This window comes from Pteropus medius, unplaced genomic scaffold (genome assembly GCF_902729225.1).
Source record: "Pteropus medius unplaced genomic scaffold, Ma_sr-lr_union100, whole genome shotgun sequence".
NCBI lineage: Eukaryota > Metazoa > Chordata > Mammalia > Chiroptera > Pteropodidae > Pteropus > Pteropus medius.
The window spans coordinates 324,612-350,972 of NW_024355526.1; the positions used below are offsets into that span (position 1 = coordinate 324,612).

The following is a 26,361-nucleotide window of genomic DNA, read 5'->3' on the forward strand; positions in this document are numbered from 1 at the left end:
CCGCGGCTGCGGCGGGCTGGGCGAGAACCTCTGTGAGGTCGGATCGGTCACCACCACCCGAGCACGTCCGTGACACGTGGGCAGTGACACGTGACAGACCGCTCTGAGCCCCTGCCACCACCACCCCAGAGAAGGAGCTCCGTTGCTTGATCCCCGTGTCCAGCGCCTTCACGGGGTTTCCGGCCCGTCAGCGAGGGACGTGGCCTGCACTGCGGCCCGCGCGCTGTGCCTGGGGCGGGGAGTCGCCCGTCTCAGAGACCTGGCCTCCCCTCCAGGACAGTCCTTGTCACACAGGGGCTGTCGACTCCTTGAGAGCTGATAAAGCGCCCGACACACAGCGTCTGTGTGGACACACTCTGAAAACCGAGTCCCTTCGTCTGGCAGTTAGGGGTCTATTGAGGTGTGCTTCGTAGGTACCGTACTCAAACGGAAACTGCCCACCTCACCGGGCACGTCGACCGTATGTGACACACAGCGCCCTCGGGACTTCCCTCAGTGTCTGTGTTAGGGTCCCGCAGATCTGCACTTAACTCTCTCAGCTACGAGGTTCTTGATTCTTGCCATCTTTTCTTAATCCTTCCAGAGAACTGTCTATTTTACTAATCCTTTAAAACAACATTTTTACTTTTGTACATTTAAAATGTCTAAAGTTTCTAATATTTTTGCTATTGAATTTACCTAAAAACATTAAAATAATTTTCACTTTGCTGAAGTTCATCAAGTCTTTTAAAAGCCAAATAGTATTTTAAAAGCTTGTTGAGAAAAACAGCAATTCTCTGCCCAGCCTGCTACCCGCCTGCCCCCCACCCTCTGCCTCTGGCGGGGCGCGCCCCTCCGCCCCGCCTGCCCCGGGAGGATGTCGCTATCTGCAGCCAGGGCAGACGGTGCCGAGGGCCCACGTGGCCTCCTACGGAGCCCGAGGGCAGTAAGTGTGGTCAAATCCAGCCAGGTCTGAGCCCCACTTCCACAGCTAGGCTGCAGCATCTGTCTACACGGGTGTCCAACTTGTTTTTCCGGGGCCTCGGATCCCCCTCATTTTTCACGCCCTTATCTGAACACCCCTCCCCTCCGCGCTGGGCCGCCCACCTGCCCCCTGGGCCTGCGTGTGGGGTGCGCCTGCGGGGTGCCCCGGCGCCTGCTCAGGAAGGCCGCTGCCCTACCTTCCTGGCCGGGACGCTTCCCGGGGCGGATGGACAGAGAGGAGGATCGCTCTCACCTCCCAGGATGAAGATTTTCCACGAAGCCCTGATTTCCATGCGTCACCTTGTCCCTGCCCCTCTATGTCCGAGATCTGGCTCAGCTTCCCCTAAGAGCACACCCCCACATCTCCTGAGGGTGTGTGGGGACGTGTCATCGCTGCCGAACAGAGGAGAAAGGATCTGGGCTCTCACTACTCTCCAGCCCGACTTTCCAAGAGCCCCTGCCAAGCCACCGGTGTGTCCCACGTCCTCGGCACGTCCCTGGTCCTTTGCGTGTCTTCTGGAGCCTTTCCAGGGCCCCCACGAGTGAGCTGCTGGCTTCTCTGCGCCCCTCCCCGACTGGGTGCTCACTGGTCAGGCCCGGAGGGTTCCAGCTCCCCAAGCAGGGTCTGCAACCCTGGTCCCCCTCCCGGTGCGGGAGTGACTTCCGACATGATGACACGGGAAACCACCTGGCTCCCTCCTCCCGCTTTCTTCGGCTCGTGGCCACGCCACCTCCTGACGCACGGAGGACCAGCTCGTCCTTTAACTGTAGAACACCTTGTTACACAGAATGCGCGCTGGGGCACCAGTGCCCCTCTCCCGGCCACTCTGAGCTGTGCCCCGCCAGTTCCGGCGTGGATGCCAGTCACAGATCTACTCCTCGAACCCTGCCAGCTTGTCCCAGACACGATTTTAGATGGCTGGGCTGTACCAGTGAGCAACTCAGACAAAAACCCCCGTCCCATGGAATGCACACGAGACGATGCCACGTGGTTTCTACTGCGACCGTGAGAGACCTTCTGTGGTTTCTAAGCGTTGAGGATGTCGAAGGTGTGGAGGAAGAGGTCACACCTTCCTGTCACTGGTTTCTCACGACACCGCATCACAGGGAAAACTCCCAATTCTTTGTGATCTGTTGAGGTTTCTTCTGTGGCATTAAGTCCGTTTTTTGTAAGCACGTCCATCTTTATGGACTCTGAAAGAGCGTATCCCATGACGGCTGGTGCGCTGGACCAACCCCACTAATACTGGGCTCGAATCTTCTGTGGCCTTCCTCATTCTTGCGGGCTTCACCGACCGCTTCTACGGTTCGTTATGTGTGCGGCTCTGTTCGTGTCCCCCCGTAATTCTGTCCTTTAAAAGCCCACTTTGACGTCCTGCCATGGGACGTGATGAGCCCCAACGCCGCCGCCCCCACGGGCTTCCGCTCTGCCGCGCGTAATCCCACGTCACACCTTTTGTCTTACGGTCCCCGGGGGCCACAGAAGCGCACTTGATGCACCCGAGCAAGAACCAACTGGGCCGGCGCACCAGGTGGAGACATCCCGAATGCAGAGGGGACGAAAGGGCCGAGAAGGAAACAGGTGCGGAGCGGAGGGAAAGCTCCAGCGCGCAGGCAGCGCCTGCCCCGTCTTTCTCGAGGTTCGTTTCTTTCTGTCTTCATCACATTAAGCACCGCGTTCTCGTCCCGATGTTCTCCGTCACCGATGTCTCGGTGCCGAACCTGTCTGTTGCATCGGCCGGCCCTGGGGAGCGCTGTTCCCGCGTGTGCTCTGCCTTTCCCCGGGGCCCGCGCTCCGGCGGAGGGCTCCCTGGGTGTCGGCGTGCCCTGGCTGGGGGCGTCTTCCTGCACAGCGACGCTCTGCCAGGGCCTTTCGGTTTCACGAGTCCCAGACTCGCTTCGCCTGAACCCCCCACTCTGTGCCACGCGGGCAGTGGACGCGACCGTTCACCCCCTCCCATGGCGATGCAGCCTGGTGCCCTCTGTCCGCAAGAAAGATCCTGATCCCACCCCGACGGCCACGGGCATCTGACGAGCACCCTGGTTCCTTCCTGGCCGGCAGGTGGAGTCTCCTAGTCCCTTCCAGGTCCTGGTCACCGCTCCCAACCACACACAGCCCCAAGGCCAGATGAGCACAACCAGCTGTCAATCACCAGTTTCCCCTCGAAGATGAAGACCCTCTCCTGGAGCCTGAGACTGCTCCTTCTCTCAAGCTCAGCCATGCATTTTAAAACTGTTTTGTCTATTAAAAACCGTATCACCCAGCGCATCTGTACCTGGAGCAGGACCATCAGCTCAATGTTCCCGGCCGGAGTCTAAGGTTTCATGAGTGGGGCAGCCTTCTCTCAGCCTGTGCCTTCCTCCCTCAGAAAGAGGGGTGCTCAGCAAAACCCGAATCGGGATTCCCGTTCCCACGGCCTCTGGACAGACGTTGCCGTGGGAACAGGACGGCGCTGTTCGTGGCCTCGCCCACATCCCCGGCCCACCGTCGGGCTGCGGGCGCCGCGCAGAGACGTGCCGGCATCGCTCAGGAGCACCGTCACCAACGGCCAGTCGACGGGCCGCATTCTGCCCTCGTTTCCCGCCCCAAACGAAGTCCCCGGGGTTTCGAATCGACCGCAGCAGGACTGACAGAGCCCCAGCCGTCCTGAGACTGAAGCGGCCCTTGTCGCAAATCTCTGACGCATTACCCAAGATCCCCCAGTCCCACTTCGCCGTCGGGCGAGATGCAGCTTAGGTGAGAGCGCGTCGCCCTCCCCGTCCCCGCCCACATGCAAGCGTCCCGGGGGCTCTGAAGGACCCAGGTCCCTTCCGGCCGTCTGGCCAGCGTGCGCCGCGAGGGCAGCCCCGCACTCACCGTCCAGCCTCATGTGCTCTGGGCAGTAGTAGTGGACCACGGCCAGGAGCGCGGCCCCGTCGCTGCCGTCTCTCATCAGGTCCTCCAGCAGCGGGAAGAAGGGCGGCTGCCTCGTGGACAGGTGCTCTCGGCGATAGCGCACCTGCGGGCAACGAGAGGGGAAGGGTCTCCACAGGGAACGCGCGCTTCGCTGCCGCCTGCAGCGCAGGCGGACGCCAAATCCAGAATAAACGGTCCTCTGGACGAGGCTCAGAACGGCTGCAATCACGTGGGAAAGCGTCAAGGTCCAGAGAACGAAGCTTCATGGCTACACTGGGTGACAGCAATGAGTGGCTGCTGACGCCAGGCCGCCTCTCTCTACAGTGCCATGTGCCACGGCTCAGACAGGAAGAGAGGCAGAAGGTACGTCCACACTACCAAAAGCCGGCACAAACGAATGAGAAACAAGTTAAACAGCGAGCATCCCCATGCTTGCGGGACCCCGAGTGAGTTTCTTTTCTCAGGATTATCAGCCTTAACCCTGGCCATTAAGAAAAATACAAAATGGCATTAATATATTGTTGGAGAAATTTCTGAAACCAGGTTAGACAAACTATTGCATGATGCATCAAGCAGCCCCTCTAATAAATGCAACGAAGCGTCAGGAAACTGAACGCATGCAAGGTGCCAGAGAAGACACGCGACTGTGAGCGTCTCCGTGCTTGGCCTTCAGGGGAAACCACGGGCACGGGGCTCTGAGCCACCCCCGCCTCCAGCGCCGGCCCGTAGCTGAGTGTCAGCTTAGGAGTGCGTGGACGCACAGGCCACTGGGGGAAGGGCGGTCGGTGCAGACGGCTGGGGGAAGGGCAGTCGGTGTGGGTGGCTGTCCCAAACATCCTGCTTACCCTCTATCTTTATTAACATTCACAAAACAGCTTTAAAAAATGGCACGTCCTGCAGCCACGTTTTCTCCAGAGGAGGGAAATACACAAGGCTGACTAGAAGAGGGCACCAGCAGTCTACACCGTCACTACGGATTTCTTGGAGTTGTGCAGACACTTCCCACGGAAACCGTCCCTCGGCAACCTGGAGGGAGAGTCTGTCCCCGTAGGTGCACAGCGCAGGATCGTCAGTATTGGTGTTTACTACGAAACGTTTCTAACACGTGCTTTTGAAATGAAGCCTGTGCTCGTTTCACGGCACTAAAGTCTGCGGGCCGTAGACTTTAACTTGTTTCTCGGGCCGCAGCGCAGGCCGCACGCGGACACGCCCACCCCGCCACGCAGGCCCGCGGCTCCAGCATGCGAGCGCGCAGGGGTGCGCCAGGCCAGCGCCCGCGGGGACGGACAGACAGACACACACACGGTGAGCGAGCACGGCATGCAGTAAAGCGAATGGTTTCTCGACTGAAAATGGATGGTGTGAGTTTAAAATCAGGGAAAACACCGAACTACCGGGCCCAGGAGCCTGTGAGCGACCTTCCAGCCAGCTTCGTCAACCTCTTGGGTGTCGAGCGCTAAGGCGAAACCTTGGAATGTCCCGACCTGCCCAGACCTTTCTCTGCCCACCCTCGTCAGCCTATCTGCCGGTCGCTGTGGCCCGACTGCCATGGTCACCAGCTACTGAAAGGAAGCCCGGAGGGTCCCTGCTCTTAGTCGCATTTTTCAGTTTCTATAAAACTCTCATCTGACACCTCACTTCTCAGAGGACAGCTGAATTTTTCACTATATCTTTGCTAAAGCAAGGAGCTATTCTACTGTTTAGCTCTTTAGCTTCCAGGATTCAAAAAGTTAAAAGGCCTGTAAATATTCATAAAACTGCTTTCCTTGTTAATACATTTCAAAGAGAAGCAAACTTATCTACTGGCTACCAGGGAGACGCCACCAGCGCCCACGCGGCCCCGTCCACCAGCTCACAGCCAGGGGCCACCTCCACGGCAGGGCTCCCAGGGTACGTGACCCGGACGTCACACTAAAGAACTGGGCAGTTAACAAAGCCTGCAAAAAGATCTGCACCCCAAACCTTCATTTTAACTTGTGCCCTCCTGCTTCCCTCGTGGGTCACCTGGGGCACAGCGGGGACTGAAGGGCCAAATTCACCACCTCTTAAGTATCTTTTTATGGGAAAAGGTTCACTTGGATTCTAGAAATCCTGCTGAGCTGACTCAGACGCTCTCCTGAGGGGACGAGGGGACGGCCCCCTCCCCACCCATGCAGAGGGGCAGCAGGAGGGGCTCCGGCCCCGGGAGCAGGCGCTGGGGACAGACGCCTTCCCTGAGCAGCGCCCTTTCGCGAAGTGCATCACCTTTGTCATCAGACCCTCCACGTGACACTCACTAAGTGCTGGCTCGTTAACTATCACCACTAGGCAGGTAACGTTAAGAAGGACAAACAGGAAGACTAACTCGGGCGCTTCTCTCCCAGTCCATCTGGTGTCTGTCCAAACAGAGACCGGACCCTGTCACTGACATTCCCCTTTGTCACTCAGAGAGGAACTCAGTGTCCATGAGAAACACAAAACGCTGTCTGTTGACATTACACAGGAAACTGGCAAAACCAAACGGTGTGTGTGGCCTGTGAAATGAGACTCGGAACCCCAGAATGCCGTAATGTCGGGTCATCGTCGTGCGCACAGAGTGACAACGATACCGAGCAGGACAGTTAACGAAACACGTTCAGGTGCAAGCAGTTTTTAATGGAAGCGGGTGGCGTTGGGATGGCGGCTGGCGCGCGGGGTCCACTTACGGGCACCAACTTCCAGTACCACTTGGAGGGAGGCTGCTCGGGAAGCGGGAGGAAGGCAGGAGAGGAGCGTCAGCGGGCGGGTCCAGGCGAGCACGGCCGCGACACCCGCACCCACGCGGTGTCCCCTGAGAGCTAAGCTCCGTCCAGTGCCCATGAGCCCGGACATCCCTATTATCAGATGACCACAGTGGAAGGTCATGGGCACCTCTACAACACTAGCCTCTGCGGGAGCAAAGAACACTCCAGAAACTTGGTACAGGCTGGTCCTCAAAAAGGACAGACGCCAACTGCATCTGGCGGGGGTGGCTCAGTGTGTCACCTGTGCCCATCCGAGGAAAGAGGAGGAATGGAAGGGGGCGCGGCGAGTGGGGAGGGAGCAGGGGGAGCCGGAGACCGCAGACGGGGCACGTGCCTGCGTTGAGGGGGTGGATTCAGGCACAGACGAAAACCCCACGACGTCAGGGGAAGAAAGGACGGAAGTGGCCGCACTGCAGACAGCGCCTGCACCGTGCCTCCAGGCACGTGACACCGCCCCCTCCCCACCCCACGCGGGGGTCCCCAGGGCCGGCGCCAGGCTCCCGGACCTCGCGGGCACCGCGGGGCTGCTGGGTGCCTTTGGCAGTGAGCGACGCCCTCCTCACTCGCCAACTTCTAGAAGCCAGCTCTGGGTCCCCTGTGCCTCCCGTCCTCTTGGGCTTCCCGATGCCCCCCAACATCGCCCTCGGCCCCCCACCCGGGTTCCACAAGATCCCCCGTAGCCAGGGGGAAGAGTCAGCGAGCCGCCGGGCCCACCGCCGCGGACTGGGGGTGCAGGAGACTCGCTCCCGCCCACGCGCGAACGTGAGGAGCGGGCAGTGCGCACGGCCGGTCCCGCCTTCACCTTCTGATGCGCCGGGCTCTCCAGCAGCTGCTGTTTCAGCTTGACTTCCCTCTCCGTCATCTCTCTCATTTTCAGATTGACCTAAGGAGAAGAACAAACGCATCAGAAAGGCGCCCGCTTCCCAGCCCTGGTGCCCATCGCCCCCCCCAGGGCCCCCACTCAGTCGTAACGCGGACTCAGACACAGGCGTCGTCTAGGCCGGTTACACACGCAGAAAGACAGGGCTTCCGCGTGGCCCGTGACGGCGGGGAGCACCAGGCGGCCTGCTGTCCCAGGACGGGCCCCGTGGCCCTGGCGCCGGCCCGCCAAACCGTCTGCGGGATCCCCACCGCAGGGCCTAACGGCGCTCACGCGCTCCCTGAGCGCACAGAGTAAGCTACAGCGCCCTCTCCCGGAATCACCAGGTCAAAGACGAAATCCAAACCATAATTATAAAATAATACCGTGGACACAAACACCTATCGGTGCTCACAGGGACGTGGGCAAAGCTGTTCCGCGAACAAAAGGCACAGAACTGAGTCCCCTATCACTACACGAGAATATAGACACGTGAACGCACGCCACTCAAATCAAGAAGGTGGACAAGTTGTTTTTTGAAAGGAAAAGATAAAAGAAAAATCGATATAGATAAATCCGAAAATAAATGAATTTGAAGACATGGATAAACGGATGGGTGAATGATAAAGCGAATACTGTACGATGGGAATTATAAAATCTAGGTGCTGGGTACATGGGTGTTCTTTGTGTAACTCAACTTTTCTGCATGTTTAAATTTTTCATGTAAAACACTGGAAATTTAAAAAATTTCGTTAGAAAATCAAGCTAGGCGGCTTCCTCATACAGAAAGGCTTTTCCGAGGAGAGGGGTGTGCTGTGAGCGAGTCACGAAAGGCAGCGGCGCTGGGAGCGTCGGCGCGGCCAACGCACAACGCGACAAGGTCAAGGGTGCGTAAAGGGCAGGAAGAAGGCGAGAAAGAACGGACTCTAACGCAGCAGAGCGCAAACGGTTCGCCAATCCAGCACGAGGGTACGCGACGGCCCCCTCACCACCACCACCACCACCACCACAACAACAACAACAACAAGTAATCCAATTTTACGATGGGCAAAGGACCCGAGTACACACCTCCCCGAAGCTCTGCGAATGGCCGACACGCACATGCGAGAGGCTCCCTGTCACTCGTCACCAGGGAAAGCCGACCCTAAGGCACAGGGAGGCACCACGCCACACCCTCCAGGACGCCAAGGACAGCGAGGGTGGTGGGAACCGGAGCCGCGGCTACCACTGCTGGAACGTGGATGGTGCCACTGCTGGGGGACAGTGTGCCAGTTCTTCAGAAAGGGAAACACAGTAACCACGTGACCCAGCAACTCCGCCCCTAGACACGGACCCAAGAAAAATGCAAACGCCCCCTCACAAAAACTGTACGCCAACGTTCGTTCACAGCCCCATGACGACAGCCGAAGCGTGGAAGCAGCCCCGAATCGGCAGAGGAACGGATAAACACGACGTGGCTGGGCCCAGCCACAGAGAGACGCCGCAACGCCGACGAGAGCCGAGAGCTACAGCGACGCTGAACAGTGGAGTCAGACACGAGGCCGCATGGTGCTGAATGGCGGAGTAAGACATGAGGCCGCACGGTGCTGAACGGCGGAGTCAGACATGAGGCCGCACGGTGCTGAACGGCAGACGGGCGCAGGGGCCGGGACACGCGGCGGCGTGTGAGCGCTCACGCGGACAGAGCTTCCTGGCAGGTGTGGTAAATGTGTCTGGAAGCCGTGGTCACAGCTGTACAGCCTGGTGGCCACGTTAAAACCCAGTGACTGTACACTTAAAATACTAAACGTTATAGCATGTGGGTTACAACTCAACTTTTAAAAAGTTAACTGATGATGGTTTCAAATTCTACATCGCAATTAACCTTTGAGAAACTACCACTTATCAAGTTTTGGTGTAGAATCAAGAAAAGATGAGCATAATTATCTGAACAGATTATGAAACCCTCTCTCCTCTTCTAATTATACATCACACGAAGCCAGATTTTCTTCACGTACTTCAGTAAAAACCCACGTATTGCAACAGATTAAATTAAAAGCAGGTAAGAGAACCCAGCTGTCGGCCAGTGAGGCGGAGGGCAAAGGAACTTATAAAAATATCACTTTCTGTTTCGGATAATGGTTTCCTTTTATACAAAATCCATTATATTAACATGACATGAGTTAGTTTTCTAGTAAATTAACCAATATTTCAAAATTTCCTTGCATTTAACATCAGTAGATTATTTTTTTTAATTACTTGGGGTCCACGGTGATTTAAGGGCGTAAAGGGTTCCGGAGATCAAAAAGTTTGAGAACTGAACCTGCACGAAGGCACGAAGAGCAACACGAATGTAAAATGGGGGTGAGCGCCATCCTCTATTTTCAATCACGCTGGGAGGTAACTGTTGAAAGCAGAGTGACGTGCCCGGTCTGTGACGAAGTCAGCGACAAGGGGAGCCCGAAGGTCGGAAGCGCAAGGACGTCTCTGACAGTCCTCGCGAGAAGCGATCGCTTCGTGAGGCCCGAGCATGATGACCTGAGATGCACAATGAAAACCCCGAGGCGGCCCCTCAAGAATACTGCAGACGAGATGGAATACTAAAAATACCCAACGCGAAATAAGCCAGAAAAGCAGAAAAACTGAGCTAAATCGAAAGCAGACAAGATGCTAAAACCCGGACATCGTGATAATCACACGGAACGTCCCTGGTCGAAACACTCTGGCGAGAAGGCCCAGACTGTCAGCGCGGAGCAAGACCGGCGCCGGCACCCACGGGACACCCGCTTGAGAGAGAGACAAGAAGTGAAAATTCAAAGGGAGGGAGCAGCCGTGACGGCCACACTGGTCCTAAGAACACTGGAGCAGCTACGGTGACATTAAACGAGGCGGCATGTGGGACAAGGGTGACCGCCTGGACGAAGACGGACCTTTCACGACGACAGAAGGGTTAATTCGTCAAGGAGACATAAACATCCTGCAAGTGTGTAAATGCAACAACAGCCTGAAATACACAAAGCAAAGAGCGAGAGTGACACGAGAAAACGGAAAACAGACGCAGTCATGGCTGGAGATGTCACCTCCGCTTCCAGTCACCGAATGACGGCCAGAGGCTCCAGGCCAGACACCGACAACGGACCTGAACCGACACAGCCAGGCCCTCCGCCCAGCCCAGCACAGCACAGCGCTATTCCGTTCTCGCCCACGTGCGCGTGACACCCCGCAAGGCCCTCGGTGGCCTCGCACGAGTCTCCGAAGGCCCAGAAGGACTGAAATCAGAGTATGTCCTCAGACGACACAATGAGCGGTCCAAGCACGGAAAGATCTAGAACCATCCCCTCCCCCAAATATTTGGGAACTACACTAGAAACTTCTAGATAACTCAAAGATAAAACAAGAATCTGCTAGTGAAACAAAATATTTTAAGAATAAGGAAACCACAACACAGGAGAATGTGGAAGGCGTGGCTTAGAGGCGTTAACCACTCTCCAGCATCCGTAAGGAAGGGAGAAAAGATTTAAAGGAACTGACTTTCTACCTTAAACTAGCAAAGAGAACAAATTAAACCCAAAGGAGAAAAAAATTATAATAAAGGCAAGAGGAAAAATTAAATGAAAAACAAAAGAAATCGATAAAAACTGAAAGCAGAAAACAGAAGGGGACACTGCTACAGATCATACGTGTACTGAAGGACAGTGGAGAAGCATTATGAACACTACAGGTCACACATGTACTGAAGGACAGTGAAGGAGCATTATGAACTTCACGCCAATAAATTCGACAATGTAAATAAAGCTGACACATTCCTTGAATGTCACAAGTCACCAAACTGATACAAAACTAAACAGAAAAACTTAAATCCCTTAATGTATATTAAAGAAATTAAACTCATAATTAAAACCTTCCCACTAAGAAAACTTCAGGCCATGATTCCATCAAAGATTCAAGGACAAAATAATACTAAACATACACAAACTACTTCACAAAATAGAGGCCAGCATTACCCTGACACCAAAACAATAAATACAAGAACATAAAAGAACATACAACCTGATTCCTAAATGTATATATTAAAAAAAAAAAAATTCTTGCAGCTCGTTAGGACAAACCACCTCATTGAAACTGGCAAAATATCTGCGCTCACACCTAACACCTGAGCCCAAACACCTCTGGTCACTAGGGAGACGCTAGGTCAAACGACACCAAGACGCCGCTGCGCACCCGCCCACACGGCCGAGAGGAGAGACCGGGACGGCCCGCAGCGCCCGCGGACGGCCGGGCAGCTGGGGTCCTCCGCTCTCGCTAGTGCGAGTTTAAAATGGTGTGATCGCTTTGGAAAATATTCTGGCAGGTTCTTCTGCAGCTAAGTACATACTTATCGTAAGACCTGGCAAGTCCGCTCCTGGGTATTTAGGCAAAGAAATGAAAATGTCCCTGCACGTAAAGACTTGTACACAAATGTTCTTCGCAGCTTTATCATACGAGGCAAAAACTGGAAGCACTCAGCGTCCAGCGACAGGTGAGTGGACACGCGAACTGTGGTGTGTCCGTAGCAGGGGCCCCTGAGTGTGAAAGGAACTAAACTGGAGCAGGCAATGACGCGGCTCCGTTTCCGCGAAAGAAGCCGGACGCGAAGAGTGCGCCCCGCACGCTCCCCTCTTCACCAAGACCTACGAGAGGCAAAACTGCCCCAGTGAAGAGGGCACAGCGGGCGCACGGCGCCCGGGCGGGGTGGCTGCAGAGGCGCAGGAAGCGCTTCCTTGACTGAGAATGCTGAGCGGACACAGTCACATCAAAAACTCAAGGGACTGAGTCCATTTATTCCATGTCCATCGTGTTATCAGTGAAGCTGGGTTTTCTTTAAAAAAAAAAAAAAAAAAGACGAAATTGGCTGGGAATCAATAAAAAATCAAAAGCGCCACAGCTCAATGGTTCACGGCAGAACCCCAGGATTCGGGACAGAGAGATCAGCCTGCCACACACACAGGATGGGGCATCTGGACGGCAGCTTGGAGGCCCCCCAATCCCGGAGAGAGCGGGGACCCCCACCCAGTGCCTGACTGCTCAGAAGCACCCCTACTGGGAAAATACAGTGCACCATGAGCGCACCCCCAAAGACACACAGGCCCGGAGGGGGGCAGGTGGGCAGCCCAGCGTGGAGGCAAACGGGTCCTCAAGGCAAGTCCCAGGGAAAGGTGTGCAGGACACCTGCGCAGCTGCCATCTCACCTGGGGCAGGACAGCCCCGGAAGTGATGCCGCACAGAAAGACCCACAGGGGGCACCTGACGGGTGACTCTGTGACTGCAGTTACCGAAGGGGATGAGAGCCCTCAGGCGCAGTCCAACATGGAAAGGAAGTGAGCCCACGACAGACCCTACAGCTGGAAGGAGGCTGGGACAGGGGCGAGAGCGGAGACCTGTGCTCGGGGGCACGCGCACGCAGAACCCGGGCCTTAGCAGGCATCGAGGATCTGACGCTGCAGAGCGGGGACCACCAGCATCACGAAGCCTCAGGCGGGCGAGCGTTCGGGGGCAGCTACAGCCCCGCAGACATCAGAGACCGGAGTGGACACGGCAGCAACGCGAGTTCGGCGGGGAGCTTTGGGACACCTCCCGGGGAGCGGCCCTTGCCACGCAGAGTGTGGGCCTCATCCCGCACCGGAACGCGCACCTGAGGGGAGCCCCACGAAGGGGAGCTCGGTGACTGCCGAGCGAGCACACGCCTATGACGCCTGAGTCTGCACTGGGGAGAGACGCCACAGAGGACGAGGGTGGCGGAGCCTGGGGTCGGAGCTCACAGCTCGGCCGACACCAGAGTCCGCGGGACGGAACGTCTGTTACGGAAGAGACTTAAAGGAAGTAGCAAAACTTGGAAGACACTAAATAGAAACAAATGCGGGCGAAGGGCAAACTGCTGAAAGCCGAGGTGAGCACTGACCGCAGGGAGAGCGCAGCCAACTGCACATCTGCCCCCGTGGTCCCCGTGAACGTGGCAGAACGGTGCGGACGGGAGGGGCCCGGGCTCCATGAGCGGAGTCCCCGTCACTCGTCGTCGTGGAGTCAGAAGGCAGTGTCCGCCAGGGACAGAGCGAAGCTGGACGGCGAGTGTCCCTTTGAAATGCGAAGGCGAAGAACCAGAACACTCAAGCGGGAAGGTGACAGAGATGCCGCCGGACCACACAGACCGCGTGCGCGTCGGCCGAGCACACGGGCACGCGAAGGCGACAATAACCCGGGGAAGCCGCTCACAGAAGCACAGCGAATACCCAGGTCACACTCTTAACACGCGAGGAGCGTGACCGGGTCGGGGGTGCGGTGGGAGGGGAAGGGGGGGACCCTCCCAGAAGAAGCGAGCAAGCAGTTCACCAAAGAGACAGCCAGCCGGGCAGGCTGTTTTTTACCTCAGCTGTCCCCTCACCGTCCCCAGCCCGCTGTCCACTGTGGGCTTATTACTCTTTGTGACTATGGGCCCCTTTCCCGTTTGTCCATTCGTTTGCGGGGTTTTTTTAGATTCCACGTCAGTGAAATCATACGGCATTTGTCTCTCTCTGCCTGACTCACTTCACTCAGCGTCACACCCTCCGGGACCATCCCTGCTGTGGCAAACGACCCGCCTCCCTTCTCTGCCTGGCTGCGGAACCTTCCCGCCCGTGCACGTGCACCAAGTCTTCCTACCCGTCCACCAGGGGACCCCGCGGCTGCTCCCACATCTTGGCTATTGCAGATAATGCTGCAATGAACGTGAGGGGGTGGTGCTGGTATCTTTTTAAATTAGTGTTTCTGTTTTCTGCGGATAAAAGGCCCACAGGTGGGACCGCGCGCTCCTGTGACAGCTCTAGTTTTAATTTTTGGAGGAATCGCCATACTGTCTGTATTTACTCTATTTTTAAAACTGCAATGTGACCAGTGAATGAAGAAATAAAAGACACTATTTTTCACCTTTGAAACTGGCAATTATTTTTAAATAATATCCAATATACGGGAAGACACAGAAAATGACACCTCCACGAACTGAACATACCAGGAAAACAGTACAATCCTTATGATCAAAAATTCGGCAAAAACCCATCAAAAGCCTTTAAAAATGAACCTCAGCTAAACTGCCCACGACCACTGCCCGGGAAGGAGTGGGACAGACAGTGCACCCAGTAAATAAAAACCGCGAGAATTTACATCACACATCATGCTTATAGGTGCTAAGCTTATGGGGAATTTACGTTTTGTTCTGTTCGCTCATCTATGCTTTCTAAGTTTTCTAGAATTACCAAGTCATTTCTTTTAGAAAGGAGAAAAAAAATCAATAAAAGTTGTATGAGGAAAAGTTGAAACGTGAACGTCCAGCCACAGAGGAACTGCCACGCAAAGGCCGGCTGCCGTGGCGGCCGCGGCAGTCCTGAGCACCATTCCAACCGAGTCCCTGCGGTGTGCACGAGGCCAGGCGGACAAGGCAGGCTGCCCACCGCCAGGGGCGACCGTCTGAGCACTGCCGGCCTCCGTGTCCACACCAGGACCCGGAGGTCCCCCAGCCGCTGCGGTCAATCCGCCCAGCCACTGCCAGGCCTTGCTGCCATCTCTTCCTAGACCTGGGCAACGTCCTCTTGATGCGGACGGCACGGCGTCCGCTAAGTCCCCACACCCGCATCCAGGCGGAGACCAAGGGCAGTCGCCGTGCACCTGACGCGGCCTCGCTGTCACGGTGACGGGCGGCCTGGCTCGCTGGCTCTTCCACGACGCCCACGGCCGCCGACTTCCCTCTCGCGCCTGCGACACCCGCGTGTTGTAAGGTACACGCACAGACCGGCTCGCAGAATGTATTAGCGGTGTCCCGAGCTGAACGCTTTTTGCAAATAAGAAGGCTTATTTGAATAACCGAGAGGCTTTAGTCAAGTGATCCTATAACTAGTCACACTACTAAAAATAGCCATTCTTTACATACATCACGTAAGAGACTACGGTGTGAGCTCCTAAATGTAAAAGGAGAAAACGGCGTTTAAGGTACCATCTTTCCTCTTAATCAAAGGCCATCTAAGATTGAGAACGTCTTTAATGCACTTAGATGCTTAAGGTCAAAATAAAAGGGCGTAGTCACCCAGACCACACACACGTCCGCACGTCCGACTGAGCTGGCCGTGGCCCGCGCACGCCCCCGCTCCCGTGCTCAGGACCCCCGTCTGTCCTGTTGTATTGTCACTACAGCGGGGCCTTCCGGACGCAGACACCCAGCTCCCGTGGCCCCTACTCGGGCCTGGGTCCCAGCTTGACGCCGGGGAGGGTGCTGCTCTGGGAGGATGACGACCGGCCACACAAGCGCGCTCACCTTGTTCACCCAGAACACCATGGCGTCCTCCAGGTCGTACGGCAGTTCTTTCGAGGCGCTGAATGTCGAGAAGCGCTTGACGCTGGCCACCACCTTCTCGATGCTGATCATCTCCACAGTGTAGGCCATCATGAGGGCGTCCACCATTGCCATGTGGGCGCTCTGCAAGCAGAGGCCACAGTGAGTTGCCCACCCACCTCTGCCACCAGGTTCCACGCAGAGACCCGGCTCAGACGCTGCCTTTCCTCTTCCCTCCACACGAGGGGACAGGGAGGCCTTATCTGCACGTCACTCCCCTTGGGGTGGCCCAGCCCGGTGCCCTGGAGTGTGGCGGGCTCCATCCTGCTCATCTCCCTGACGACCCCAGGCAGGGCCGGGGGAATGCTTGCTTTAGGGCTGTGAGTGAAGGGGGTGTGTGTGTGTGGGGGGGGGGACAAAAAATTGTGACATGTGTACCAGAGGCCACATGGCCACCGGCAGGCCCCTGGGGACCCCCAGCAGCTCTGCACACTAGAACTACGCCAGGCCGTCGAACCGTTTCTTCCTAGAACCTGAGAATCACCCTCTCGACCCACAGCGCATCATCCATGGTCTAAGAGTCGAACGACGACAGCGTAAAATGCCGTGAGCCGCCTGAACAGAGCACGTGGGGGCATCGAAAACGGCCTAGACCCAGCATGGTCTGGGAAGGGGCCGTCGGCGGGACGGCTGTCAGAGCAAGACGGGGAGGGGTGCTGGGGAGAGAAGAAGGCATCTACTTCTTTTGGCACAAAAACACTTACAAGATGCACATGAAACAGTGTGAGAACAGACTCGACACACGTATCGTGACATCTGCAGAAAGTCTGCCTCCCCACCCTGTGAGCGCGCCTCGACTTAACCTTGGCTTTCAGGGCGCTCATGAGACAGCTGGCAGGGGGCTGCTCTTTCCCCCATGGTCCAAAACAGTCACATGACTCAGCGACACATAACTCTGGAGATCGCCACATTCAAAGCTCCGCGGGCTGCTGGACACCTGTACCCACACCATCCTGCACCTGAAGAAGCAGGCCAGCTTTGCCGCCTCTGTGCAGCCGACATGACACCCTGACAGGCTGGAGCACCGCATAAGTGCCCATAGCACCAGGGCTGTCACCCCCCCCCCCCAAAATGCACAGGACACACGGGATGGGGGGGAGGTGCACAGGACACTCACCATCTTTATGGGCGCGTGGCTGAGGTCAGGGTCTGTCACGGGGGTGTCGTCGCTCTCCATCACGTAAATCCCTTTCCGGGACAGTGCCTGGATGACAGACTGGTGTCCCTGTAAGGCGGCCACCTGGTCCCCTTTCAGGATGAGGCTGCAGACGCGGCAGTACAGCTCGCTGGACAGCAGGAGCTTGATGACAGGTGGTTTGATGTGCTCCTGCTCATACTGGTCGATGTAAAAGGGGTCCCTGAGGTCCTCGGGGATGTTATCTGAGCCAAGGAAAAGGACCACGTGAGCATGACATGCATGTTCAATACGCTCGGAGGACAGAAGGGCCATTAATAACGACGTGCGACTCGCAGCGTAAGACCCCAGCTGGCCCGCAATCCCACTGTCTCCTCTACTGGCAAACTAGCGACTCACACCACCTGGGGAACACGGGCCATGTGCGTCCCTTAGTGACTTCGCCGCCATGGCCTCGAGGATCAGCTCTCCTGACACATGACAGCGAGAAGCAGGTGGGAGCCCCTGAAGGGCTAGTGGGCTGAAGGGAACCGAGATGCGCCAGGCTGGGCCTGCCCACGCCCGGTCACACTGAGGGTGGGGGCGGGGAGCCAGGCGCATCCTCTTTCTGATGGTAAATCGGAGATGACAATGAGGTCACACTCTGCGGTCTTAACAGAAGACAGCGCCAGGCCTGCTGCCACTGTGGTGAAGGCAGCTCGGCGACAACGAGCCTTGGCGTCTGGACCAGGTGGCATTGAACTAACTCCACATGGGCCACGCGACTCAGCCATCACTATTCCATCAAATCCAGATTTCTGTCCCTCCTTTACAAGCAAGGAAACTGAGGCACAGGAAAAGGAAGCACTGTGTCCGAGGCCACGACAGGCAGAAGCCAACTGCGAGCCCACAGTCTGATCCAGAGTCTACACACCAGCCTCTTGAGTACAGCTGGGGACGTCCGCTTTCTGGATGGCTGACAGTCTCCCCAACAGCGTCCCTCACGCTTGTTCTGGAAGATGTCAATCGCTGTCCCCTGAAGGGGGACACTCTGTGGGCAAGCACCTTGGCCAACACCAAGTTAAGCGAGTTAAGCTGACTCCTTTCCACGAGGACCCGGACCTTTACCGTCCGTGCCCCGACACCCCCACAGATGCCTTCTGGGACACGCCGCCTCTAGGGGAGTTAGGAAAGCCCAGAGCCACAGCGCCCCTGCACCCGCAGCTTCAGCTACCCACCGCCAGCCGCGGCCTGAAAATACTACATGGAAATTTCCAGAAATAAATGACTGCTAAGCTTAAATCGCGTGCCGTTCTGGCTGTGTGGTGGACTCTTGGGCCATCGTGCTGTCTCGCCATCCCTCTGGGCAGCGTCCCCAGGCCGTACACACGCCCGCCCATCGGCCACTTAGCAGCCGTCTTGGTTGTCAGCTCGGCAGCGCAGCACCGCGGAGCTTGTGCTCAAGTGACCCTTAGTTTTCTTCACAACGGCCCCAAAGCACAGGAGCGGAGATGCGAGCATCCGACGCCCCAGAGACGCCAAAAGGGCTTGCCGTGAGTGAGACGGCGCGGGCGGCGCGGGCAGGGATCGTGAGAGGCGGACCACGCCCACGCAGCTTTTGCCACGGTCCACGGTGGCGCCTGCCTCGCTCTCCTATGGCTGCCGCTGCCCTCTCCCTGTGCCCGAGTCATGAGGCGAGTTCGCCGCAGGTGCGCACGCGCGGGGCCAACGCACGCAGGCTCGGGGCCGCCCTCGGTTCCCGGCCTCCGCTGGGGGTCTTGGAACGTGTGCCCCTCGGATAAGGGATGACTACACCTCCCGGAACACTAGTGAAGGACGCCACGACACCAGCGCTGAAAGAGTCACGCTGAAGGTGGGCGCAGGGAGCCGGCCCAGGGAGCAGACGGCAGCTGACACACGGCAGGACGCGGGGCCTGGTTCCGAACTGACGGGCCTCCCACCACCCACTTCATTTTCAGAGCTCAGGCTAGATGCTTGGGAAAGACGCAAGGGTCACTGCAGCAGCAGCAGCAGCCCAGCCAGCCAGGGCTCTCGATGACAGGTAGGGTGGCTCCCTCCCCCGCTGTCCACCTCCTCTCACAATGCCTGTCCCTCGGTCTCCTCTGCTAGCTCTCCCTCATTTCTCCACATACCGGGAAGGGCACTTCCTGGCTCACTGCCCAGGTGACTGCGGTCGGGCTCATGGCTTAAAAGACCACATATGGGTCATCGCCAAATGCACAGCCTGACTGCGGCCACTTTCCTGAGGTCCTTTGCCCCTCTGCTTCCTGTGCGCTGCACCTGGAGGGCCAATCTGCCCGTCAGTGGACTGTCACGCATCCCAGCCTGGCCCTCCTGAGCTTCGTCTCAAGGTCAGCCGCTTGGACTAAAAGCTTCAGAGTCATCCGCTCTTCCCTTCCTGCCAATGCACTGGGAATTCCAGCTGCCACCCTCTGAAACGTATCCAGAAAAGTGCCAGCTCCCGTCACGCCGCAGCCACCCGCTACGCCACTCCCTCTAGTCCGAGTCACCCCCATCTCTCACTGGGACGGCTGATGGACTCCTGCCAGGAGAGCAGAGGCCTGCGAGACGCACGAGGAAGATCCCTCCAGGTCACGGCGCTGGGCGGAGGAGATGGGACACAGCACGAGTGGAGGGGTGGCCCCAGGAAGGACAGGAGCGCATGGGCACGAGCGCAGAAACAGTCTGCCGGAACCGAGGAACCTGGCGAGGCCGGAGAACCGCGACCGCGCCGAGGCCGGCCTCTCTCCAACCATCGGCCAAGCAGAAACGTTTTCCGCAGGGTGGCCCGAAAACATCCACATAAACCACCTCACGGAATCGAGTTTTGAACTACCACGAGCATGCGTACGTGAATACGCGTCATGTAACTGATTCACATCGATTTCAGATTCGAAATAACGAGCGCGAAGGAAAACGACGCATAAGCTGAGGACAGGGCCTCAGACGCCGGCGAGGCCGTCCGGGGCGAGCCTTCTGCCGGGCGCCGCCGGGCCCGAGGGCCTGAGGCCACACGCCCCACAGTGCCCTGGCAGGCCCCGCCCTCCCGCAGCCTTCCTCAGGCGACGACTCGCTTCTGTGAAGGCCACGACCGCTGGGGCTTTACGCGCACAGTTCTGTAATGTGCTTAGGAGGCGGCCGCTCTGTAAACGCCCGGGCACTGTCTCCCCCACGGACCAGGAGGGCAGTCCGCAGCGATCATTCGCTTGCCCGGCAGCGAGCCAAAACTGCACGAACCGGGAGATGACGTCACTGCTCTCAGGGGCGGGGCCTTTTAAGATGACTGATGCCTCAGGTCTGAGACTTCAACCGGCTCCAACTCAGTCATCGATTTCTATACAACGTGGAGGGTGTCACAGGTGGGTGTGGGGCGTGCTGGGGTGTGGATGAGCCATGGGGAGGGCAGAGAAGCTCCCCACCCAGGGAAGGAAGCCAGCAGGGCACACGAGGGAATTACCCGAGCGAGAGACTCCCAGGAGACGGCACAGCTCAGTGTCGCGTGGAACAACCAATTAGACGTGTCACTCACCGACTCGTTGAGCAGATCCTCAACTAGGCACCCGCCAGGTGCCCGAACCGGAGGCACTGAGGGCGCCAGTGGAAAGGGCAGGCCGAGGCGCTCTGAGGGTGGGACACGGGGACAGGACCAGCCCAGGCGGGGTCAGGCGTCGGAAAAGGTGGAGAAACACTACCTGCTGGGGTCCCATGGCATGAGGGCGGAGGACCAGCCTGGAAAGCCAGGAGAAGCCGTGTCTCTGGCTGTGACAGAAGGAAAGGAAGGAGGGACGATGACACAGCAGGTAAGTGTGTGGCACTGGCCGTAGTGAGGGAATCCCCAGCAGACGCCTTCCGGGAAGCAGGGGGCAGGGCGCCTGCCCGGCGGGAGGGCCTGGGGCGGGAGGGCACTAAGGCAGGACTGCCCGGCGGGAGGGCCCGCGACAGGCTGAGGCACAGCCCAGGGGCACTGGTTTGAGAGAGTGGTCAGAGGGTGGTGTCTGAGGGCCAGCGGTCTGCGGTGACCTCGGCCTGGCATTCTCCCGAACGTCAGCAGGCAAAGCAGGTGCGCTCGCTATGGCTGGCTGGAGGCTTCGGGTGGGACTGCGGGGGGCCTGGCAATGGCAGGAGGAGGGTCGGGGGTCTGACAAGTCTGCAGTTAGATGGGGCCGAAGCCCAGTGCAGGAGGAAGGGGAAGAGGGCGCCAGCTGGCCGCGTGAACGGAGGGCCAGGGCGCGAGGTCTCTGGGAGGCAGGGCGGCCCGGCCTTGACCGGCACGCCTCCCACGCGGCCTCTGGAAACCTCGGCCCCAAGTGTAAATTCCGGACACCCGGGCCGATGAGGGCTGAGTCAAGGCACGTGCGTGACCCCGGCACGGAGAGCAGAGCCTGAGCTCAGGGACTGTTCCAGCAAGGGTCATCACCACTGCCACCGTCATGATGGCAGAGGCGTGACAAGGAAGGCACTTCCTGGTGGTGTCACGCCGAGGCCACGCCACGGCACCCAGGGAGAGGCGAGGGAGCTATGGCATCACGTGGGGGGCGGGGACCCTCAGGCAGGTGCTGCCCCCACTGTGGCCACCCCAGCCTGAGGTCTGAGACTTCAACCGGCTCCAACGCGGTCTGAGGGAAGACGAGACCACACAGCCACCACAATGACACGGCAGGACGGCGTGTCTCGATCGCCTGGGGGCTATCCAGATCTGCCCCAGACCCACTATCAGGGTGTCCAGCGGGTGCCCAGCGGGTACCACTGGCAGAGAGTTCACCACGACAGAGGCGCCACACGCGACTTCTTATCATGAAAATAAGCGCGAAATTACACCGTGAGGTAAAAATGATCCTCACGGGGTCTTCTAATTCTGGGCCCCACCCACACCCCAGCTCTGTGCTGGGGACGCCAGGCAGAAGACAGCCAGGCAGGGCCCACTGCTTTTCCTCCCCACACTAGGTGAGCACCGATCACAAAACCGTGTCCCTGCAGTGGGGGACGTGGCACCCATGGGCTCTCTCCTCTCCCGTCTGCTCAGGGGCAGGATGCTCACGGGCTCACCTTCTAGCCAGAAACTGGGAAGGGAGAGCCCCGAGGACCCCTGGGGGGCTGTCGGAGAAGAGGGCCTGGGTAAGGGGTCCTGGATGACCTGGGTGGCCCATGGGCGACAATGACTGGAACCAGCACAGCAACGACTTTGAGAACTAAACCAGGGCCCAGGGTTCACAAGGGTGTCCCACGGAGAGAGGGGGTGGGCTGTCGGGACCTGCAGGCCCCACCTGCTGCGCTGCGGACATGCTCAGAGGCAGTCAGCGTTCTTCAGATTCTCGCAGGACCCAGAGCCCCACACGTGGGAGTCGGGACGTCCGAGACACAATCCAAACGTAGACAACAAAGGGAACAGAGGGTCCCACGACAGGCTGACCCAGCCCCACGGGAACCCACGTGGCGGCGACAGCTCACGGAGATGGTGGCGGTCTTTGGAACCGTGCTTGAAGAAGGAAGGGCAAAGATCTTTTAATGAACGAAAACACACACACCAGCCCTGAGAAACCCAGGACAGAGAGGTCCGGGATGGAGGGCGACAGAGACGATGGAGGGGCGGACACGGACAGGCGGCGGGAAGGCCAGCAACCAGTGGCCTGCGTGGGCCCGCCTCAGCCCCGAGAGCGGACGCGGACAGGCGGCGGGAACTCCAAGGCGCTCGGGTGGGAGGCGGACAACACTCCCTTCTCTTCCATTACGAGGCCCCAAGTACGACTCGGGGACAGTGTCACTGAGGACAGTGCCTGGGATATGGTCAGGCTTCCAGGGGCGGGACGGCTTAGTGGGACGGCCAGGCTCAGACTCTCGTGCCAGCATCTCCCGCGCACACGCTCGGCAGTCCCCACGCACCAGTGCCCTGGGCTTCCAACGCGGCCACCAACGCAGCACTCGGGAGCATAGCTGGGTGACCCGCTCCTGGCAGGGGAGGCGTCACGACCGAACAGACACCAAAGCAGCAGGCTGAGTGCCCTGCGGGACGACGTGGGGAGGGCTCTGCCGGTGACGGTGGAATTCTCGTCCGGCCCCCCAGTCCACATGGCTACAGCTGGGGCTGGCTGATGAGGTGGTCGGGGGCCCCCAGGCCATGTTCAGGGGAAGACTGCGATCTAGCCTCCCCCAGGAGGCCCTGTCCACCCCGAGGAGGCGGGGAAGGGGCAAGTCAACTCCCGCCACTTCCCAAGTCAGAAGGACACAGCGTGGGCTCCAGGGCCTGGTGAAGGGAACGGGGGCCCTGGGCACCACCTGTGCTCACTGGGCCCTAAGAGCAGGTGTGAAGCCGAGGCAGAGCAGCCCTCGAAAGCACTACGGCGGGGGTCAGAGCACCCCAGTCCGTGAACTGGAGCGAGGGGACCACAGCCTGCTAGTCTAAAAGCAAATGTGACTTATTCCTGGAGGAAGCAGCATCTTAGGCCTCGAGGGATTCCCACAGTCTTCAGATACGTTACACATTCGGCGCAAACGAAAAATCAGCAGATGAGCGAGACGACAGGGTGCCCGGACGAGGACCGCAGACACAGCAGACGCCCGAGGCGGGCTCACCGGCCTGAGCCGCCGCCGGGGACATCGTGTGTGCCGCCTCTGGGCCCCGACCACGACTCAACCTGGATCAGAAGCAGCTAACTGCGGATCAAAACGGACACGAGAGCAGGCCAGCTGGGGAGCAGAGGCAGAGCTTGAGCAGCCCACTCTCAGGGTGCCCGGCTGCTTCTTCTTCCTGTCCCGCCTCTGAGGCGAGGACAGCCCGATGGCACCGAGACCGACGTGGAGGCCGAAATGCGGAGGGAAACCCGCGTCCCCAGCCGGTGGACCAGGAAAAGGCCCTGTGGGCTGGAGAGCGGGGGTCCTGGACTTTATTGCCCATTTTTTCTCTCCCCGAGGAGGCGGGGAAGGGAGCAAGCTGCGGCGGGCACAGGCTGCGGCGGGCACAGGCACCGGAGCGGGCGGGGCTGCAGCGGTCCCAGAGCAGACCGCGCGGGGGGCTTGGCCTCTCTTGTGCCACCACGTTGCCCGACAGTGGGCCTGGCCGTGCAGAACGGCACAGTGGCAGCACGGGCAGCGAGAACTGACCGAAGCCCTCCCTGTCTTTCTAGCCAGAGGGTACAAAAGAGGGGCTCCTTTGAGCCACAAGTATGAGGGCATTCAAGGAAGGACAGAGCCGGAAAGCGGACCCCTAATTCCACATATGAACCTGCCCAACCCTGGGCTCCCTCCTGGGCTGCGTGTGTGCAGGACGGACCCAAAGAGCTGACGTAACCTTGGAACCACTGCCCACACGTGGCAAAATGGTCTCTGGTCTGAACCGACGAGGTTTACTGCGACCCAGCTGCAAAACAAACCACCAAAAAATATCAGCATTGTCCAGATGATCTTAGCAGGCCCCAGAAAGCGGTCTCACAATGTAATACTCGAAATGTCCAGCACACAACTCATCATTACTCAACATATAAAGGGCCAGGAAAAGACGACTGACAGAGGCCAACCCTGAGGACCCAGACGTCAAATTCATCAGAGACCGTGAAGCATCCAGTAGAACCCGCCTCAACAAAGCACCCAGCCCAGGAGCACTCCCTTCGGGCCTGAGACCCGCCCCTCCAACACCTTACACCAGGAGAGTCCAGCAGTGAGGTCTTGCCACCACAGGTGCCCAGCCCAGGACACACTCTCCCTTCCCCAGAGACGAGGGGTGGCCTGCCACAGCAAGCGCTTGGCCTGGAAGCTCCTTCTGCCTCCCAAAGCAAGGCCGGCCGGCTGCCACTGCGCTTCTCCTTGGAGCCCGGGAGGCCGGAGGCAGGTGGCACACGAACTGTCAACCACAGATTCCACATTTGCCGAAACTACCCTTAAGGAATGAAGGAGAAATAAAGACAGACACAGGAAAAGAAAGAAAGTGTCCTAGCAAACCTTAAAAGAATGGCTAGAGGAATTCTCCGAAAAGAAAGAAAATGATAAAACAAGAAACCCCGGAGCATCGGGAAGAAAGAATCGTGGCAAGAAATGGACAGCACAGTAAACACGACACCACACTCTTCTGCTCGGGTGTTTTCTGAGTCACACCTGATGACAGCCACAAAACTACACCGTCAGGTACTCAAGACAATGGTATTTAAAAGTGGGGAAAGAAAAAGAGACCCAAATGGAAAAGAAGGTTTCCACGCCTTACTGGAAATGGCAAAGCAACAGGGACACCTGCAAGTCAGGTGTGTGCACCGTAACACCCAGAGCCACTGCCAGGAAAACTGCGCAACGAACGAGACGCACCCAAAACCAAGAGAAATGAATCAAGATGGACCTGAAAAAATAATCAAGCGATACAGAAGTTAAAAAAGAAAGAAAGAAAGAAAGAAAGAAAGAAAGAAAGAAAGAAAGAAAGAAAGAAAGAAAGAAAGAAAGAAACAAGAAGGAGAATAATAAAATGTCAGACTTAAACCCTAACATAGCAACAATTACATTAAATGTAAATACTCTAAGCACAGCAAGTAAAAGACAGATCGGCAGAGTGGATAAAAATACACAACGCAACTCACTTCAAATTCAAAGACTCAGGCAGGTTGAACGTAAAGAGATAGAAAAGGCTACATCGGGCAAATGTTTTGTTTGTTTTTAAACAGTAGCCACATCAACATCTGAAAAAGTAGAAAGAAAACTCGAGACAAAGAGGAACATCACATATGGTAAAAAGCTCCATGCCCCAGGAAGACCTTACAATCCTCAAAGTGTATGTCCCAAACTACAAAGCCTCAGAGAAAAAGGACAGAGCTGAAGAGAGCAACAGACAGGTCTACAAGGACAGTCGGGGACTTCGACACCCCCGTAGGAGCAACCGACAGAGACGCGACAAGAGAGAGCTGAACAACACAAGCCGCCAACGGAATCCGACTGGCACCTGCAGACACTCGCCCAGCGACGGCACGCACAGTCCTCAGGCGCCCAGGGACCTATCCTGGGCCATAAAAGACACTTTAACAAGTTTAAAAGAACAGAAATTATACAGTTTACTTTCTTACCACAATGGAATCACGCTGAAAATAATAACAGAAAGACCAAACAGGAAAATCTGAACACTTGGAAATGATACTTCTAGATAATTCATGGGTCAGTGAAGACGTATCACAGAAAATGAACAGACATAAATGACTGAATAAAAATGAAAATACAACATATCAACATATGAGAACTGCAACCGAGGCAGGACTAAGTGGAAAGTTTCCAGCACGAAATGCTCACACCAGGGGAGAGGAAAGGTCTCAAACCACTCATCTAAGCTCCTGCCTCGACAAACTAGAAAATGGAGCGCCGGATGAACCCACGCCGGCCGAGGCGCGAGGCGCAGTGGCTGGAACG

General features: G+C 57.6%; 1 protein-coding gene across 3 annotated transcripts in view; it reads right to left on the minus strand.

The window, feature by feature from the left end:
* CAMSAP1 (calmodulin regulated spectrin associated protein 1) overlaps positions 1-26,361 on the minus strand; it is a 48,332-nt gene that overhangs the window by 14,686 nt on the left and 7,285 nt on the right. For all 3 annotated transcript variants that reach the window (XM_039858971.1, XM_039858969.1, XM_039858970.1), the window contains 4 exons: positions 16,972-17,234; positions 15,777-15,938; positions 7,424-7,504; positions 3,821-3,962 (listed from right to left, as the gene is read on the minus strand). In XM_039858971.1, the coding sequence (XP_039714905.1) occupies positions 3,821-3,962; positions 7,424-7,504; positions 15,777-15,938; positions 16,972-17,234 (648 nt within the window). The remainder of the gene's footprint in view (positions 1-3,820; positions 3,963-7,423; positions 7,505-15,776; positions 15,939-16,971; positions 17,235-26,361) is intronic.